Source organism: Saccopteryx bilineata, chromosome 2, assembly GCF_036850765.1.
Source record: "Saccopteryx bilineata isolate mSacBil1 chromosome 2, mSacBil1_pri_phased_curated, whole genome shotgun sequence".
Taxonomy (NCBI): domain Eukaryota; kingdom Metazoa; phylum Chordata; class Mammalia; order Chiroptera; family Emballonuridae; genus Saccopteryx; species Saccopteryx bilineata.
This window is the reverse complement of record NC_089491.1, coordinates 96805154-96823006: the sequence shown is the minus strand read 5'-3', so window position 1 is coordinate 96823006 and position 17853 is coordinate 96805154. Positions and strand designations below refer to the sequence as shown.

Here is a 17853-nt window from a genome sequence, read left to right as displayed (position 1 = left end):
GACCTGGCTCTGTGACAGCAAATACAGTGATTTTTCATTTCCTTTAGTTAAAAAATAACATTACAATTGCAGTCCTTTGATAATAAGAATCGGGAAGGTGAGAGAGAAAATGAGAAGCGCTAGAATCAAAGTACAAATATTGGAAATCTTTATGTGGCAACCATACGGCTGCCTGCTCTTTATCTCTTCAGGGGACTGACCACATGAGAGGGTTGGACGTTACAGACGCCCCTGAACTAAGTGCTTGCTGGAAATGCTGTCTGCTGGGGAGCTGCCTTCCCGCTCTGGGCTGCCGGCGGGCTTCCCTTACCAGCAGTAAACCCACTTTAAAGCAAAGTTAAATCTAATTTAAGGATACAAATTGAAAAAGCAGGTTTGTTTATTGCAGTGTTAGACTTATTAACTCACAAAAGCCCTGAGCCTTGGTCTTTCGGTTTACAGATATAAAATGGAACTCCAAATCAGGTTTAATGGGCTTCCCAGATCATGTTCCCTGGACAGGCTTTTTTCCTCTCTCTCTCTCTCCAACAGTAAATTTTGAAATCAAAAGGACTGAAAAGGGAGTGCTTCCTGTCATAAATAGGATGGGTGGCATTCTTCAAAGCATGTTACAGCTTCCAACTGTGCAGTGTAATTTCAGAGTTGCTGAAAAGCATTCTGAGTTTTTAGAAGTAGTGTGTTCATTCATAAACATGTATCAAGCATGCGCTCGGTGCCAGGCATCGGTGTGGGCCGAGAGGTGGTCGGAAGGCAGCCGAGCCCCTTCCCTCGCCAAGCTTGAGTTTTAGTGTGTTAAGTACGGAACAAGCGCAGGAGGGAAACAGGACGGCCCGAGGGCACTTGGAGCTGGAGAGGCTGTAGGGCACGACTCTGCCGTGGGGACCAGTGGAGACAGGCTGGCACGCTGAACCCTGGGCCGCGGGGGTGAGGTAAAGGGCGTTTACCTGACAGCTAAACACGAGTGTGTTGGATGAGGTGGGACCACAGCGGTGTAACCGCAGACTTCCTGTCCCTTTGGCCTGCTGGCCCCTCCCAGCCTTCTTCTGAAAGCTCTTAACACACTTTGGAACTTTGCGTGACACACTGGAGACTTTCTCCGGCGTCTTAAAGGATGGAAGGACCAGTGGAGCTGCAGTGTTTTAGCAGGCGGGAGGGCCCCGCAGTGTTCCCAGGGCAGTGGACGGGCCACACTGAGCGGGGGGAGCCGCAGTGAGCAGGGCACTCCCACGAGACTGCTGCTGTTGTCAGGTCAGCGGAGAGTTTGGCTGAATGGCTAGAATTTCATATTCATTAGGGTTCTCTCTGTGTGTCAAGTTACCTGTTTATAATTCTTGAACATTTAAAAATAAAGCCAGGGGCCTAACCTGTGGTGGCAAAGTGGATAAAGCATTGACCTGGGATGCTGAGGTTGCTGGTTCAAAACCCTGGTTTTGCCTGGCCAAGGTACATATGGGAGTTGATGCTTCCTGCTCCTCCCCCTGTTCTCTATATCTCTTTCCTTCTCTCCCCCTCTCCCCCCTACCCCCTCTCCCCTTTTCCCCCTCTCCCTCTCTCCCTTTCTCTTTTCTCTCTAAAACTGAATAAGTAAAATCTTTAAAAAATATATGAATAAATAAAAATAAAGCAAGGGAAGCGGCTACCTACAGGAGACATAGGTGCCTTCGTAAGCGCCCTGGCTACAGAGTTTGCAGTGACTGAAGCAGCACATACACACTCATTCTCTCTGACCTGGACTGTCTCGTACACTTCGTTGATGGCACAGTGGCTTCCAGAACCAAGTTGGAGGTATTAGCTATTCGAAGTTACCAGAACTGACCTGTTGTCCTGTGCCTACAGCAGTGTCTGCGCAGGCTCTGTGGTTCTGTTTCCTCTGCAGGCACTGGCGCCCCTTTGTCAACACTGGCTTCAGACCCCACCTCCCAGAGCCCCGCCTGCAAAGCATCCCCTGGGGAACCGCGTTTCCTGTCTGACCTGCAGATTTCAGCCGCTGGGAGAACCCACTTACACTCTTGTCTTTACTCCTTCTTTATACACTGGGTTTTCGGACTGCATTTTTATTAAAAGTTAGAAGAATTATGTTTAAGAGAAGTTTGAAAACCACTTTGGAAAACTAGCTTAGAAATGTTATTAGATAACATTTCTTAGACGTAGTTTTATAGAAAACAACCTAAAATTGAAGTTAGTTGAGTGTTAATAAGTGTGGGATATGGGATATGTAGTGACTCACAGAGGGGTGCCCTGTGGCATGGACAGATGGGAAGTGAACTGGTGTAGGCGTTATTCTTCCTACGGTGTGTTCCTCCGGGTCAGGGTCACCTGCTCACTCCTGTTGCCTGTGTCTGTGTGCATTTGTCCTGGGCCTGTAGGCCCGAGGAGTGCTCTGTTACAAAAGGAATGCCAGAGCATGGCTTGTGCAGGAGTTTGCTCCGCAGAGACAGGAATAGGACTTGAAGGCCCCACACTTGAGATGCTCTGGTGTGTTCCTAACAGGCTGGGCTGAAGCTGGCCGGAGCCAGCTCGTAAGGTTCTGTGACGTCATGCTGGTAGGTCTGGGGGTTAAACATTGCTGGCGTACTGCTGTCCGCGCCCTGCTCTGGGGGCCTGGAGCTTAGTCTCCAAGGTAGGACAGGGGTCAGCAGACTGTAGCCAGGCCAGTCCAGCCCACCCCACTGCCTGTCATCATCAGGTTTTATCTGAGTACTGCCATGCCCAGACACATCATTTACGTGTTTTGTGGTATAATGGCAAATAGGCAGAAAAACCGGAAATGCTCACTCCAGCTCTTGACAGAAAACAATTTGCTGACCATCACCATTCTAGGATCTAGTAGGAAACTGGCTCTGAACCCATTAAATTGTCTCAGGATAAAGAGAGATCGAGGTGGGCAGTGGAGTTGTCCTTTAGCAGTTTTCCTCTCCTATCCAGGAGAGAACAGTTCATTGGGGGAGGCAGCATGTCCTACTCAAGGTTGTGGTTACATTATAGAGATGCCTTTTGGGCCACCTCTGAGTCTAAGGTGTACTTTGGGGGCATACAAATGACCCTGTAAGGCAGGTGCCACTTTTTAAGGCTCCCTTGGAAATCAGAGGAGCAGGCTTCACCCACCCTGTGCTGTGTCTCTGAGCCGGTAGCTCAGCCGGGCCTTCTGGGTAGTGAGAACGACCTTGAAGTGGCGGAAGTCCCCGCGACTGGGCTGGTGCTGGCGCAAGGCTGCGCCACCGGTCTTTACAAATAGTTTGGAAAATTCCCAGGCCCCTGGCCCCTGGCGTGCTTCCCAGAAGTGGTATGAGAAGCACCAGCTCCCCAAGGCCTTCAGGGCTCTGCTCCTGCTGGACTCTGAGACTCAGCCCAGCCCCTTCTGCCCCCTGACCCAGCCCTGCCCTGTCGGACCCTTCCTCCATGGCCCCGCCTTACGCATGTCCAGCCCCCGCCCCCCAGCAAGCAGCACCCAGCTGACAAGCACCTTGCTCCATCATTTCACCAGTTAAGAGACAGTTCTTGTAAGCCTGACCTGTGGTGGCGCAGTGGATAAAGCGTCAACCTGGGATGCTGAGGTCTCTGGGTTTGAAACCCTGGGCTTGCCCGGTCAAGGCACATGTGGGAGTTGATACGTCCTGTTTCTCCTACCCCTTCTCTCTCTCTTCTCTAAAACGAATTTTTTAAAAATAGTTCTTATAAATAATACTTTCAGGATTTTATAAATTCAATAAATAATGAACTCTAGAATTAGGAAATAAAGCAGACGTGCTACTCCTGCTAAGTGGGAAGCACTTACTGTGTGGGGGTCCCACGGCAGCCACGCCACAGGGAGGTGAGCCCGCGTGGTTAGAGCAGCAGCTGAACCGGCAGGGGTGGTGCATTCCACCCCGGGCCTCCAGCCACACTGAGTCATGATGTCAATTCAGTAGGTCAAAACCAGAAAATAGTCTGTGCGTGTGTGTGTGTGTGTGTACACACGCACATATGTATACATGCTATCTACATGTATAAGTCTAGGTATGTTGGTTGCTGTGAGTGTATTTGTAATGAATGAGCCACCAGCCTATAGTTAGAGGTCTATGTGTGTCCTGTAAAATCCCTCTTGGATACCATGTGCCTGTAGGTCTCCCAGATGACTGAGGCCTGTTACACAGGCACACCATCCTCCTGGTGGGAGTCCCTGCATGGGTGGGGCACCCCCTCCAGGGGCAGTTCCGTGGGCCTTCAAGGGCCTTCATTCTCTGTCATCAAGAGGGGGTCTGGCATGAATGGCTTTTGCAAATCCACTCTTCATTCTCCCCATCCCACCGTCTTTAGACCCTTCCATCTGCACTGAACCTCAAAGAACCAGTTGCATAGTTGGGTACTCATCACCTTTTGTCCATGGGCGCTTCGAGACCCTGGAAACCTTTAGAAGCCATTCACAGTGATGTGACTCAGTGCCTCTTTGTTAAACCACGCCTATGCCTTAGGCTGGCCCCCCCATGTCTCTGCTACCCCTCCAGCAGAACACACCAAAAAGCAGATTTTCAGGCTGGGTTTACAAGACCAGTCCCGCATATTTACATATACGCCCCGTGTGTGCACATCTGTGTACCACAACCTCGCTGTGACGCTGTGGGGAGAATCAGGGACCGGCTTCCCTCTGCACCCTCCTCCCTTACCTGTGGGTCAGCCTCTGTGCTCGTGGTTGGCACATGTTCTGGCACCCTCAATGCTCTGTGTGCAGTGGGGCCCTCTTCTCTCAGCACTGGATGGCAGGAGGTGGGCCCTCCTGGCTGCCATCTGCCCGCGAGGCTCAGTGAGGAGAAGGGGGCACATCTTGGGGGACCGAGTCTTCGCGTGCCCTGTGAGGCCTGTCATGGCGTGGCTGGACGGGCTCTGTTCCTCACAGTCTGCCTCTCTCTCTCTGCGCTGCCCCGCTCTGTTCTCCCCTTCCTCACTCTTTCTCTTCCCTCCTGACCTCCGCCCTCTGCTCCTCCATTCCCCTGCCGCTCCCCTTCCCCATCCTCACCCCCATCTCTGTGTGGCCAGACTGGGGCGTGTTGATGGAGCTCAGCTAACATGTCTGCTGATTGAGGCCTTTCAGAGTTTACAGTGACTATGAATTTGAGTCATAGTTTAAGAAGTCATTAAATTTTTTCAGCTCTTTTGAGACATAATTGAAGCATAACAGATACGAATATTTAAAGTGTGATTCAATTAGTTTGGACATAGTATGCATACACGTGTGTAACGTGAACTGAAATGAACACCCAGGCAGTGGAGAGGCTGTGCAGGTGTGGGCGTGGTCTGCTTTTAATCTTACTGAGGAGGTTAAAGGACAGGGGACCACTACCCCCTGTTAATTCATTTATTGGAAAATTAAGAAGAGTGAATTTTAAGAGTGGACAGCTTTCTTGGAAACCTGCTTCTGAATTCTGTGGCTCAGGCTCCTAGCACTGGGCCGGCACCTTCCCCATGGCCAGTGGAGCAGGGACCGGCACCTCCCCCACGGCCAGTGGAGCAGGGACCAGCACCTCCCCCACGGCCAGTGGAGCAGGGACCGGCACCTCCCCACGGCCAGTGGAGCAGGGACTCGGCACCTTCCCCACAGCCAGTGGAGCAGGGACCGGCACCTTCCCCACGGCCAGTGGAGCAGGGACCGGCACCTTCCCCACGGCCAGTGGAGCAGGGACCGGCACCTTCCCCACGGCCAGTGGAGCAGGGACCGGCACCTTCCCCCCCCCCCCCCCCGGCCAGTGGAGCAGGGACCGGCACCTTCCCCACGGCCAGTGGAGCAGGGACCCACACCTCCCCACGGCCAGTGGAGCAGGGACCGGCACCTTCCCCCCCCCCCCCCCCCCGGCCAGTGGAGCAGGGACCGGCACCTTCCCCACGGCCAGTGGAGCAGGGACCCACACCTCCCCACGGCCAGTGGAGCAGGGACCGGCACCTTCCCCACGGCCAGTGGAGCAGGGACCGGCACCTTCCCCCACGGCCAGTGGAGCAGGGACTCGGTGCAGGTATGTGAGGGCCTTTGTTGGAGGGTTGGCGTTTCTCGGTGACCTGGAGGAAGCGGCCGTTCCTCCAGTGCCCACGGCGGAGATACTGCTGAGAGAAATGGCGACACAGTCGGTGTGCTGCCAGCCCTCTCAGGAAGACCCGGTTCCATGCGGTGACAAGTGGCTAATGAAGCAACTTTCAAAGGCAATAAAAACAGTTTAAGGGATAAAAAAATAAGGACTTTCTTTGTCAGAGAAATACGAAGAGAAGTAAAAATCCTGCACAGGAGCAAGAAATATCTTTTGGGCCCTCAGCCTCACATAGCATCTCTGTGATGTCTTCTAAACATCCTGTCATTAAACATTGAAATGCGTTCAGCTCTTTTGTAATGAAAGGCTTGTTGTTTTTTCTGCTCTTTGTGGGGCGAGGAAGGGGAGCTTGGCCTGTTCTTCTTGGCTGCCATGTCAGCCTTCAGGGGTCAGGAGACTAGATCTCTTATTAATTGTGACAATAAACTATTTTTCACAGTAAGAGAAGTGGAAACGCTGACTTCATATTGATTGTAAAAGAGCCTCTTTCATTATATTGTCCTTGGACCTTCTTCCTCTCATGTTGGGACCACCCCCGCCTCCCACCCGCCCGTCTGGGGGGTCTTACTGTACTAGAAAATAGGCCCTAATTTATGCTTTGTGATTTCTGTATGTGTAAATAAGGTGGAGAAAAACGAGAGGCTAGAGCAGTGGTAGTCAACCTGGTCTCTACCGCCCACTAGTGGGCGCTCCAGCTTTCACAGTGGGCGGTATTGGAGCAACCAAAGTATAAATAAAAAGATAGATTTAACTATAGCAAGTTGTTTTATAAAGATTTATTCTGCCAAACTTAGTGAAAATCCGACATAAAGTACTTGGTAAGTAATTATATTATATGCTTTAACTTGCTGTAACTCTGCTTTATAAATTTTATGAAGTAAACTTACTTCCCTACTTTATAAATCACATTACTATGGAACCGGTGGGTGGCTAGAAAATTTTACTACTAACAGAGATACAAAAGTGGGCAGTAGGTATAAAAAGGTTGACTATCCCTGGGCTAGACCCTCCATTATCAAAATCAGGTTTAGAAAATGAATTTGTCCCCAAGTTTTAGAATGAGAACCAGTAGTCATTGTCAGACAGGATGTGATCAGGTTGTACAAATCTTAAGGTGTTCAAATGTTTTGAAGCTGGTAAAGTTGGTTGGCACCCTGTGCATAACCCCACTAAAATCTGGTGCAGCTGAGAGGGAGGTTGCTTCCCAAGGGCCCAGAGCGGTGGCAGAGCCATGTCCTGGGTCTCCTGACTGTCCTCCCCATGCGGTGGCCCTGGGGAGTTGGCCTCCACTTCAGACGCTCAGGAACAGAAGACACTGCTGGTGCACAGACAGGGCTAGTGGCGCCTGAGGCGTTTGGATGACCTTGAGGGGGCAAAGCACCCATGTGTGGCCTTTGGACCTGACCAGCATTGAATGAGTAGCGGTCCAGTTGTTTTGATGGTGTGGTGTGAGTACCTGGCTTTGCTGAGCTCTGTTCACTTGTTCTTTCTACTCGGAATATCTCAGGGGCTGCCCTTTCCCTCTTACGGTCTGTCGTGAATTTCTATTGGTTGTATAGGAAAGAACATTTTATTGAAGATGGAAATGTTTCCAAGACCCGTCCAGGCTGAGGGGCTTCCCTTTGTTGTGACGGTCTGGGACTGTTCGCTCATCTCCGTGCACCTCTGAAATTCTGTCATGGATGTAAAAGTTCGTTTGCTGTCCTGTCCTTACACGTTCAGAGGGCCTGGCTGCCCACAAGCCAAGGACAGCGTCACCAGCGTCCCCAAATTAACACCCTGTCTGGGAGCACGCTGTAGCTTCCAGGAAAGGTTCTTTCCAAGGGATTTGTGTCTTTTCTTCATTCCTATTGTTTGCATATAAATCTATTCACAGTGGATTAAAGGAGAGATCTGGCCAGGTTGATGGGTAATGATGTAATTTACTGTGGCTCCAGCCAAAATGTTGGAATTGCTTATATTTTACTGTTGCCACAAATGGATTCCTTTAAAGGGTCTCCTTCTTTCAAAGGCAAGAAAAACAAAGTGATGGAAGGAGGTTTTCTGAAATGCACATAATCACTTCCATGTATGGCTAATGTTATTTATACCAATAATAGTATAAAATGGTGGCCTGCAAGCTGGGTGTGAGAGAGAGACTGATGCAGTTGAGAGTGGCCTGGAACTGGGCTCTGAGAACCAAACTCAGAATTCCCATGAGAAGAGTATGCCTCAAGTGCAAAGATTATGGGGGATTGGCCTCCATCAGCAGGGGCAGGCAGTGCTGGGGTCAGACTTCTGTGTTGTTTGCGCAGATTGGGGGCTGGGTGCGGCCCCTGGCAGATTCTTGCGGATAGGCTGTTAGTAATGTGTGTCTGCACTAAACAGCATCCACATTTAGCTTGTCTCTTCAGCGTGTTGTGCAGACCTGCAGCAGGCGCTCTGCGCATGGAGGTGGTCTTCCTGTCCCCTTGCAGCGCCCCACACTCCCCAGAGGGCGCGCTCTGCCCCTCCTCTGGGACCGGAGAGCTGTGTCTGCCGTCCTGTAGTCATTGCTGCGATCAGCAGCATTGAGCCTTGCTGATGGCTGGCACAGGACATTAAGGAGCTGTGTTTCTGGGCAGAGCCCCAGCACTCGGGGTGTGTGGTTAATTTCCTAGTTGCATTTAGTTTATCTGTTATCTTGAAAAATTGTCTTTAAAAGCATCAAAGCACCTAACTTAAACTTGCACTTTCCTCCACTAAAGTTGACTAATAGTCATCCTAATGAGGAACATGGTTCTTTTCAAAAAAATAAAATGCAACTTGGCCCTGGCTGGTTGGCTCAGTGGATAGAGCATTGGCCCAGCTTCTGGCCGTACCAGGTTTGATTCTCAGGGCACACAGAGATTAAACCATCTGCTTTCCACCACCCCCACCCCCCTGTCTCTCTCTCTTCCCCTCTCTCGGGCTTGGTTGGTCTGAGCATCAGCTCCAGGTGCAGGTTGCTGGGTGGATCCCGGTTGGGGTGCATGTGGGTGTCTATCTCCCCTCCTCTCACTTAAATAATAACAAAAATAAAATGAAATTTAAAACTGAAAGTGTCTACAACATGAATATACTTCAGAGAGTACAGTAGTGTCCCATGATCTGTGGATTCAGTTATGGCCAACTGCACTCTGCAGATATTAAAAGGGGAACTCCAGAAATGAACAGTTCTTAAGTTTTAAATTGTGTGCCATTCTGTGTAGCTGACGAAGTTTCAGCATCTCGCTGTGTCCCACCCCGGGCGTGACGCGTTCCTTGTCCGCGTCTGCACAGTGCCTCCAGGATGGCGCACGCGCCTGCCTATTAGTCGTCAGTCTGAGCCGTTTCCGTGCCGCAGCGCTTGTGTTCACATCACCCCTGTTTCACTTCACAGCGGCCCCAAAGGGCAAGAGTTAGGATGCTGACAGTCGGGCGTGTCAGACAGAAGCCAGAAAGTTCTTTAATGGAAGAATCAAAGTTCTCAAGTTAACAAGGAAAGAAAAAAAATCATTAGCTGAGGTCCTAAGATCTGGTGAGAACGAATCTTCTATCTGTATGAAGGAGGAGAGAGAAGTTCATGACAGTTTTTCCTTCATACCTCAAAGTACAAAAGTGGCCATGTGGTAGGTAGGTGCTTAGGTACGGTGGGAAAGGCATTAAACCTGATCACAGGTGTGCACGTGCAGGAGGAAACATAGTACATACAGGGTTCGCTTTTATCCAAGGTTTCCGGCCTCCACAGTGGTCTTGGAACATGTCCCTGAGGATGAGAGCGGATTCTGTAACTTTAACCTGGAAGGCTCTCAGTCGTCCCGTTCGTTAGGGTAAGAAACACCTACCAGCTTGTTCACTGGATTTTGTCTCGTTTGTTAAGGTTCGCCATCGGTGGTGTGAACTCATTGTGAAGCACAAATACACAAGAGCATACAAAACTGTGGAGAAATTCCTTCTGGAGGATCAAGTAAGTTTCACTTTTCAGCATTTTTCAGCAGGTGGGAATTCTGTGGAGGCTGTCCTGCCCCCTGTCTAGTGCACTTAGTGCAGGGGCCCAAATACAACAAATATGGAAACATTTTCCAGCAACTTTGAAGAAGTTGGTAGGAGCTTTCCTACCACACACTCTTTTTTTTTTGTGAGAGAGACAGAGAGGGACAGATAAGGACAGACAGGAAGGGAGAGAGATGCATCAATTTTTCATTGCAGCATCTTAGTTCAGTGATTGCTTTCTCATGTGTGCCTTGACCGTGGGGCTACAGCAGATCGAGTGACCCCCTTGTTCAAGCCAGCGACCTTGAGCTCAAGCTGGCGAGCCTTGCTCAAACCAGATGAGCCCACACTCAAGCTGGTGACCTTGGGGTTTTGAACCTGGTTTTTCGCATCCCAGTCCAAAGTTTTATCCACTGCGCCACCACCTGGTCAGGCTCCTACCACACTCTTGAGTGGGGTTTCTCTCTTGTGTACCTTTAATGCAGGGGAGGTCAACCTTTTTATACCTACCACCCACTTTTGTATCTCTGTTAGTAGTAAAATTTTCTAAACGCCCACTAGTTCCACAGTAATGGTGGTTTATAAAGTAGGGAAGTAAGTTTACTTTATAAAATTTATAAAGCAGAGTTACAGCAAGTTAAAGCATATAATAATAATTACTTATCAAGTACTTTATGTCGGATTTTTGCTAAGTTTGGCAGAATAAATTTTTTTTTTTGTATTTTTCTGAAGCTGGAAACGGGGAGAGACAGTCAGACAGACTCCCGCATGCGCCCAACCGGGATCCACCCGGCACACCCACCAGGGGGCGATGCTCTGCCCCTCCGGGGCATCGCTCTGTTGCGACCAGAGCCACTCTAGTGCCTGGGGCAGAGGCCAAGGAGCCATCCCCAGCGCCCGGGCCATCTTTGCTCCAATGGAGCCTCGCTGCGGGAGGGGAAGAGAGAGACGGAGAGGAAGGAGACGGTGAGGGGTGGAGAAGCAGATGGGCGTTTCTCCTGTGTGCCCTGGCCGGGAATCGAACCCGGGACTTCTGCACGCCAGGCCGACGCTCTACCACTGAGCCAACCGGCCAGGGCCTAGAATAAATCTTTATAAAACAACTTACTTATAGTTAAATCTATCTTTTTATTTATACTTTGGTTGCTCCGCTACCGCACACCATGAAAGCTGGAACTCCCACTAGTGGGTGGTAGGGACCAGGTTGACTATCACTGCTTTAAAGCATTGAACCATCTTCCTGGAGGCACCTGGCTGTGCCTGTCAACATTACCAAGTGAGGCCTGTGTGGACCTCACAGTGCTGCCTAGCCTTGGGGTTGTGGCTTAGTGATGTCGGGGTGGGCGTCATTGTCTTCACTGGCCCTAATGTAAAATGTATGAGGGTTAGCCCAGAGCCCCGACTGGCTGGAGCGGTCTGGTCTGTGTCCGCACCTGCCTCACCAGGTCACACCCCTGTGCTGAACTTTCCTCCCTGGTCACCAGGAGAAGGGGTCATCTTCCAAGAAGCCCGCAGAAAGCATGTGTGCAGGACCTTGCCCCTCTGCCCGTCCACACTTGTGGCGGCGAGGCTGTCCGTGGCGGCTCATGTGCCGTGGGCCTGGCCGCTGTGCGTGGGCTTCCTCCGGGCTCTGTGGACTGGCAGGACGGAGCCATGCTTCAGTTGGGTGGAGAGTGGGGGGAGGGTGAACAAAAGGACTTTTGAGAGGGCCCGAGTGTGGGGGGTTGCCAGCCAGGGAGGGCTTGTGATTCCCACAGAGAAAAATGCATGACTTTGTATAAGCAGAAATGTCACATTTGCACAGTTGAGCAGGAGGTGTTTGGAAACACGGGGGTGGGGGGAGGATAAGGGGGACAGAATGCAAGAGAAACTTAAGGTCTATTCTGAAAACCAAAATTAACTGCAATATACTTAGAACCATGATCTTTGCCAAATAAGGATTACCATATCTCAGCCTTTTCAGGAAAGAATTTCTGAGCCTGTGACTAGACCCTGGCTCTGTCTTGTGCTGTCTGTGAGATCCTCCCTTCAGTTTGTTCCAGCAAATGTAAGCCGTGGCACAGCTAAGCTTCGAGCAGGAGAGAAGGCAGAAGCCGTGGGTCCTAGGTCTTCCAGAACATAATGGCTGTTTTTTAGAGCTGTAGGGAAGATGCAGATGTGAGTCTTTGCAGCTTTGTGTCTGAAACAGAAGAGCCAGTGTTTCTGCCACGAGCAACCGTGGTCAGGCTGGGCTGGAGCAACCTTGGCTCTTTTCCCGAGTGGCTGCCCCGGTCCGGCCATAGACCTTGCGGTGCCCTGGGCGCCCTTTCCTGGGAAGAAGGCCTGCGTGTCTGTGATAGACACACAGCACCTTGGGGCTCCCATGGCGTGGTTGTTAGGGGACCCTCCTTGTCTCTGCCCAGAGCACTCGTGACAGCCGTCACTAGAGAAGTGCTCCCTCTGTCATCACTTTCTCATCAGTTGAGTTACCAAGGTTCTGTTGACAGAACTGAGAACGGAGAATGCCTTGGAGTTTCAATGAAAAGAAACAGGAGGGACGGAAAACTGCAGGTTCCACAAGTGCAGCTGTTCAGGTGTCTTCTCTCCTCTGGGCCTTCGTAATTTCTGGACCAGCGAGTTCGTGTGAATCCAGTACAGACGGCAGTGTGGACGCACAGCTCTCTCACGCCCTCTGCCCCGCCCCGCAGGCCATGGGCGTGTACCTGTACGGGGAGCTGATGCTGAGCGAGGACGCCCGGCGGCAGCAGCTGGCCCGCAACTGCTTCGCGCTGACCAGGGAGCTGATGGATCGGAGCTCAGCCCAGGTGGTGGCCGAGATGTTATTTTAAAGAGGTAATTCTCTCCCATTGCTTCCCCGTTCTTCCTCTCTAACCAGATTCCTCTTAGAGCCAAATAAACGGACAGCCACACGGTGAGCTGAGTGCGTCCGCAGCCCCCGTCCACTGCTCCAGCGTGGAGGGCAGGGTGCCTGGGGCGGCACCAGGCTGAGCCCGGTGACAGCGTGTCTGCCGGGTGCTCACCAGAAAGCAGAGGCTGTCCACCGGGCAGCACGGCGCTCCTTGGCACAGTTCTGCTTGTAGGGGCAGAGGTTGGGAGGAGGAGGAGCCCGTGCCGAGTGGGGTGAAGAGGTAGACTGGGAAGCCCAGCGGAAGCGCCAGCCCCCGGTCTCCCGCGCAGGCCGTCACGGCAGTCTGTACCGGTTCACCCCACTCCTGGGCTGCGTGGCAACTTAAGGTTGCTTAGTTGTCCCCACATGACCCGAGAGGCTGGCAGGAGGTCCTCCCGCCAAAGTGCGCCGCTTCCCGACAGCATGTTCTTGGCTGGCTCGTTGTTGACCTCGTGCTGGAGCAGACGCTTGCCCTGGTTTGCGTTGGAGTGGGAGTGCTGAATTATTTAAATTGCTTTTTCTGTTAATTGCACTTGGGATTGACCTGCCAGATTTTCATCCTAGCAGTTAGGTTTTAAATGTAGGTTTCTGCATTTTAAAAGTAATTTAGCAATGGTATGTAAAGTTTGAAAGTAGAACTGTGGGATTATAATTGTGTTGTTTTTCTCTTAACAATCATTTCTGTGTCTTCTCAGGTTTTTTTTCAAGGTTTTACATGTTATAATAGGGTATGTCTAATTTTGTATCTCTCCTTAAACATAACATCACGTTTCAACGATTTTTCATATTATATAGCTTCTCTATAAATACAATTTTAACAGATATTTAATATTTTATGTTGGTCTTCTTAACCCATTGTTGAACATTTTGTTTGGTCTGTTTTATAAAACCCTTTCTGTCTAATATGTTTAAGTATCTTATTGGAAAGAACTCTAATACTGAGGAGGGAAAAGTTTTTCTGACGTGTGATCTTACTTTCCCAAAAAAGCCAAGGAGACATGTTTGCCAGGAAAAGACACCAGAGGGGACAGTGGCAGTGATCGGCCCTTTTGTGGTGAGACAGCTGTGCCTGGACGTCCCCCTGGGCTGCCCCGGACCCCATCGCACACGCCAGTCTAAACACAGAGCAGGAGCATAGCTGTCTTGCTGCCAACCTCATATAGCAGTCAGTGTAAATCCTATTCTCTATAGGTGCTCTGTTTCTTGGAGAGTTTGTGCTCCTTGTGTGTGAAGCTCCGCTGAGCAGACAGTCCTTCCTCATCCCGTGCTCTGAGCTTGGGAGCCACAGTGGCCTCCCAGCTTGCCAACGTTTCCATGTGAGGTTTCTGCCTCAAGCAGGCGAAGGAGTGGCCTCGGTGACAAGTCTGCTTTCTCGCCTCCTCTCTCAAGTGGTCCTCCCTGTCCCTTCCAGATGAACTGGCGGCTCATATGCCTGCTCCCTGCCCCACTTGCTCAGTTAAGATCAGTGATTTGCACTTTCCAGCAATTGGAGACCCTTGCCAGCCTGAGAGGGGCCCCTCCAGACGTCCGGGACCACTTAGAATCTGTGCCCCAAGGTTCAAGGCAAGGACAGCTCCCTTCCTCACTCTGCCCCAGAGCTAGGTGGTGCGTTTTTCACATCATGTTCCAAAACTGCACTGGCGTTTGTGTGGTCATCTCTGAGTCCTTTAGACTAAAGTTATCCCTCTGGGACATCAAGTAAATGAACAATAAACAAAACCCAGTCAGTAGCATAGCAGGCCTGGAGGTGATGTCGTTGCCTCATGTCCAAGGACCTGGTGTGTGCGGTGAGGGCTGTGAGCACACAGGCACGGTGGCTTCAGAGTGCTCTGGCTGCTTGGGTTCCTGGCATGCTGATTTGTGAGTTAAGATTAAAATCACATTGCCAGGGATTACCACGCAGCCATGACCTTGGCTGCTCTCCAGACGCCATAGTCACTCTCTCCCTGCAGTTTGGAGAATCGACCCATCTTGTAGCTCCTCTCGGGAAACAGAAGAAGCCAGCAGCCGTGGAAGACGCTCGCCAGCCTTGCATGTGCCCAGCTGAAGACCTCTCTGACGAGGTGCAGAGCTTAGCTGATTGGTGAACAGTGACTGGTTTCCGCTTTGTTCACAGTGGCTAAGTTCTGCACCTGAAGAGAAGGTGAGATGGGGACAATTAAGTTGGAGCCGCTGGGGCGGAGGCCGTGCTGAGCGGTCAGTGCTGTGCCGAGCTTGATTCTGGAAGAGAGACCTGCTCGGCCCCAAGGAAGCACTTTCTCCTGTCACCAATGCAAGGAACCCACCAAAAGTCTGCAGAACTATCACTTCACTAATTAGACATCGCTCTGAAAGGTCAAATGTATTGAAAGCTGCAGAAATTATTCTTATGAAAAACTAAAGCCAAATGCATTGTAAAACCGTCTCTGTGGTTGATCACGGGTGAGTCGGGAGGGTGCATTCACAGGAGACCCTGTGCACTGTGACTGTCTTGTATTTGCAGGCTAGGTCTGTCCTGCAGCCCCACGGCACCACCGCTCCCAGCCGAGGCACTGCTTCTTCGGGCTGTTGATTGGACCCGCCCTCCGGTGCCTACTGAGCTGATATCAGTTCTCATTTTACACACTGGCTCAGTTCAGCAGGAACAGGAGTCGAGCCCTCGAGCGAAAAGCCTTCCTGTCTGTAAGTGCCCAGAGTGCAGGAGCTCAGCAAGGACGGCCCCAGACCCAGCGGCGGCGCCCACCTGAGTGTGGTCCTGTGTGGGTGCGGTAGGTCGTCCAGTGCTGGCAGGGGAGTGCGTGCGGACGACGCCCAGCACGTGGTGTAGGCAGTACCCGCGTCTGTCGGGGGAGCTGGGACTGGAAGCGGTCGGAACTGAATGCGGGTCGAAGTGGGCTCTGGGTCTTTTGTGCGGTGACAGCCCTGAATGAGCAGGGTGAGGGCCATGGCTGCGCTGTGAACCATGCTCCGGGCTGCGGGTCGTGGCCCGGGTCTCACCTGCCCTCCGCTCAGTGGCCGCTCCATTGCGGAGCGGAGGCACACGAAGGGGCCTCTGCAGGAACCGCTGGGTGGGGCCCTAAACCTGACCGCTGTTTTCTTTGCAGGAAAGATCACTGATTCCTCTTCATAATCTCCTCGGGCCCTGGTGGGACCAGGACGCTCTGACCCTGGATGTGAGAGGAGGGGGTACAGCGCTGCTGGGCCACCGGCCCTCACCACCCCCAGGATCCCACGCCCAACACAGGTGGCCGGCGATTCCCATCCACGCCTCCGCGGGCCTGTCGCGAGTTCTGCCAATGTCGCCTTTCTTTCCCATAAATGCTGAATGTTAAAAACGGGGTGGGGGAGGGGACTGAGCTTCCCAATACCGCCCTGACGGGGCCTCCTCAGCACAGGAACCTGCGCTGGGTCTGTGTTTAAGGCGGTTCATTCACACAAATAAATGATTAAAGATAACTGGTACATGCCAAAAATCTGAACATTTTATATCTGTGCCCTCAGCGTGTGGCTGCGTTGGGTGTTTCTGTAATTCCAGAAAGTCAGTTTCTATACTGGGAACCGTGAACACCATTTGATGGTCTCCTCTGTGTCATTCCAGAAAGATTCTGCAGAACTATTTTGATTGACATTTAGATTTTTCCAAAATTATAGTACCTTTTGGTAAAAGTACAGGGTAAGAATCTAAGATGTGCAAATAAAATGTAATGGATTAATATCTTTGTATTTGTTTGCTCCTGAATTTAGTACTATCTTCTATTAATTTTGAGAGAGAAAGGGAGAGATGAGAATCATCAACCCATAGTTGTGACACTTTAGTTCATTGATTTAAACCTTGGGGTTTCGAACCTGGGTCCTCAGCGTCCTAGGTCAGTGCTCTATCCACTGTGCCACCACCTGTCGGGCTGATACTGTCTTATAAAAAGGCTGAGGGCAGCCTGTGACATTCCTGTGACCTTCCTGCTCCTCATGAGGCTCAAGCCGCCCCATGAGATCTGCCAGTGTCGCCTTTCTTTCCTACAAATGCTGGATGTTAAGAAGGGTGTGGGGGAGGGGACTGAGCTTCCCAGTACCGCCCAAAGGGCAGGATGGCTGGAAACACCACAGGAAGCCATGGCAGTTGGTGCTGTCACGGGCTGTGAGGGGCTGGGCAGGGCCAGAGTGAACTCCACAGCGCCCGCAGCTGGGCCGCCTGCCTTGGTGCCAGCCTGTGGGTGAAGTGGGGCTTCAGCACGTCCCTCACTGAGGCTCTGGGTCCTCCCACGTCAGCAGCACCTGCCCTGGAAGGCCCTGCTCTGCTGCGTGTGGGCTCTGCTTGTGACTGTGTGTGCCGTTGACTATACTGATGGAAGAGTCAAATTTGATTTTTAAATTTGAAGGCATACAGGAAAGCTGGTTTCTGCGAAGACGAAGGAAGGAAGCTTTCCCTTTGGTTGGTGTGCGTTTGGCCCTGTGAGGTGGAGCAGGGGAGGCCGGCCCCGCTGCCTCGTGCGGAAGATGCTCACACGCCTGATGCCTGACGGGCTGTGGCACCCTCGGGCCCGGCGGTGTGCTTTGACCTTGTTTTTCTAGAAAGTTAAATCCACATTATTTCACCTTTAGAAACCGCTGAGGCTGAGCCAGACCACCACCTGTGTGGGGTTTTGCACAGAGATGACGTCCTCTTCGGTGGCCACTGGTTCTTAGCACTGACCATGGCCAGCGGGCAACGGACAGTCCCAGAAGCCATCAGAACCCAGGGCCGGGTCTCGGCCGATCCTGTGGGTAGTCGCCTTTGCCTCTGCAGAAGCGGGCACACGTGCTAGGTGCTCCGGTGGGGGTGCGGGTGAGCCTGCCGCCCCGGGACCGCCTGGCTGCACTCTAGCTGCACCCGTTACCACTTCATCCGGGTTTCTTTGGACTCTGGGCAGGCTTTCCCAGCCGGCCCCTCCTGCACCTGCTGAGGCTGCCGAGGGCCTGCTGGAG

At 51.8% G+C, this 17853-nt stretch overlaps 1 protein-coding gene across 5 annotated transcripts in view; it reads left to right on the top strand.

The window, feature by feature from the left end:
* AOPEP (aminopeptidase O (putative)) overlaps positions 1–16604 on the top strand; it is a 404538-nt gene extending 387934 nt beyond the window's left edge. For 3 of the 5 annotated variants that reach the window (XM_066257430.1, XM_066257427.1, XM_066257432.1), the window contains 3 exons: positions 9913–9999; positions 12713–12857; positions 15996–16604. In XM_066257430.1, the coding sequence (XP_066113527.1) occupies positions 9913–9999; positions 12713–12853 (228 nt within the window). In that variant the 3' untranslated portion in view covers positions 12854–12857; positions 15996–16604. Of the gene's footprint in view, positions 1–9912; positions 10000–12712; positions 12858–15995 lie in introns of those variants that run through there. The other 2 variants (XR_010729101.1, XR_010729102.1) reach the window with 2 other exon arrangements.
* Positions 16605–17853: the final 1249 nt, after the last annotated feature.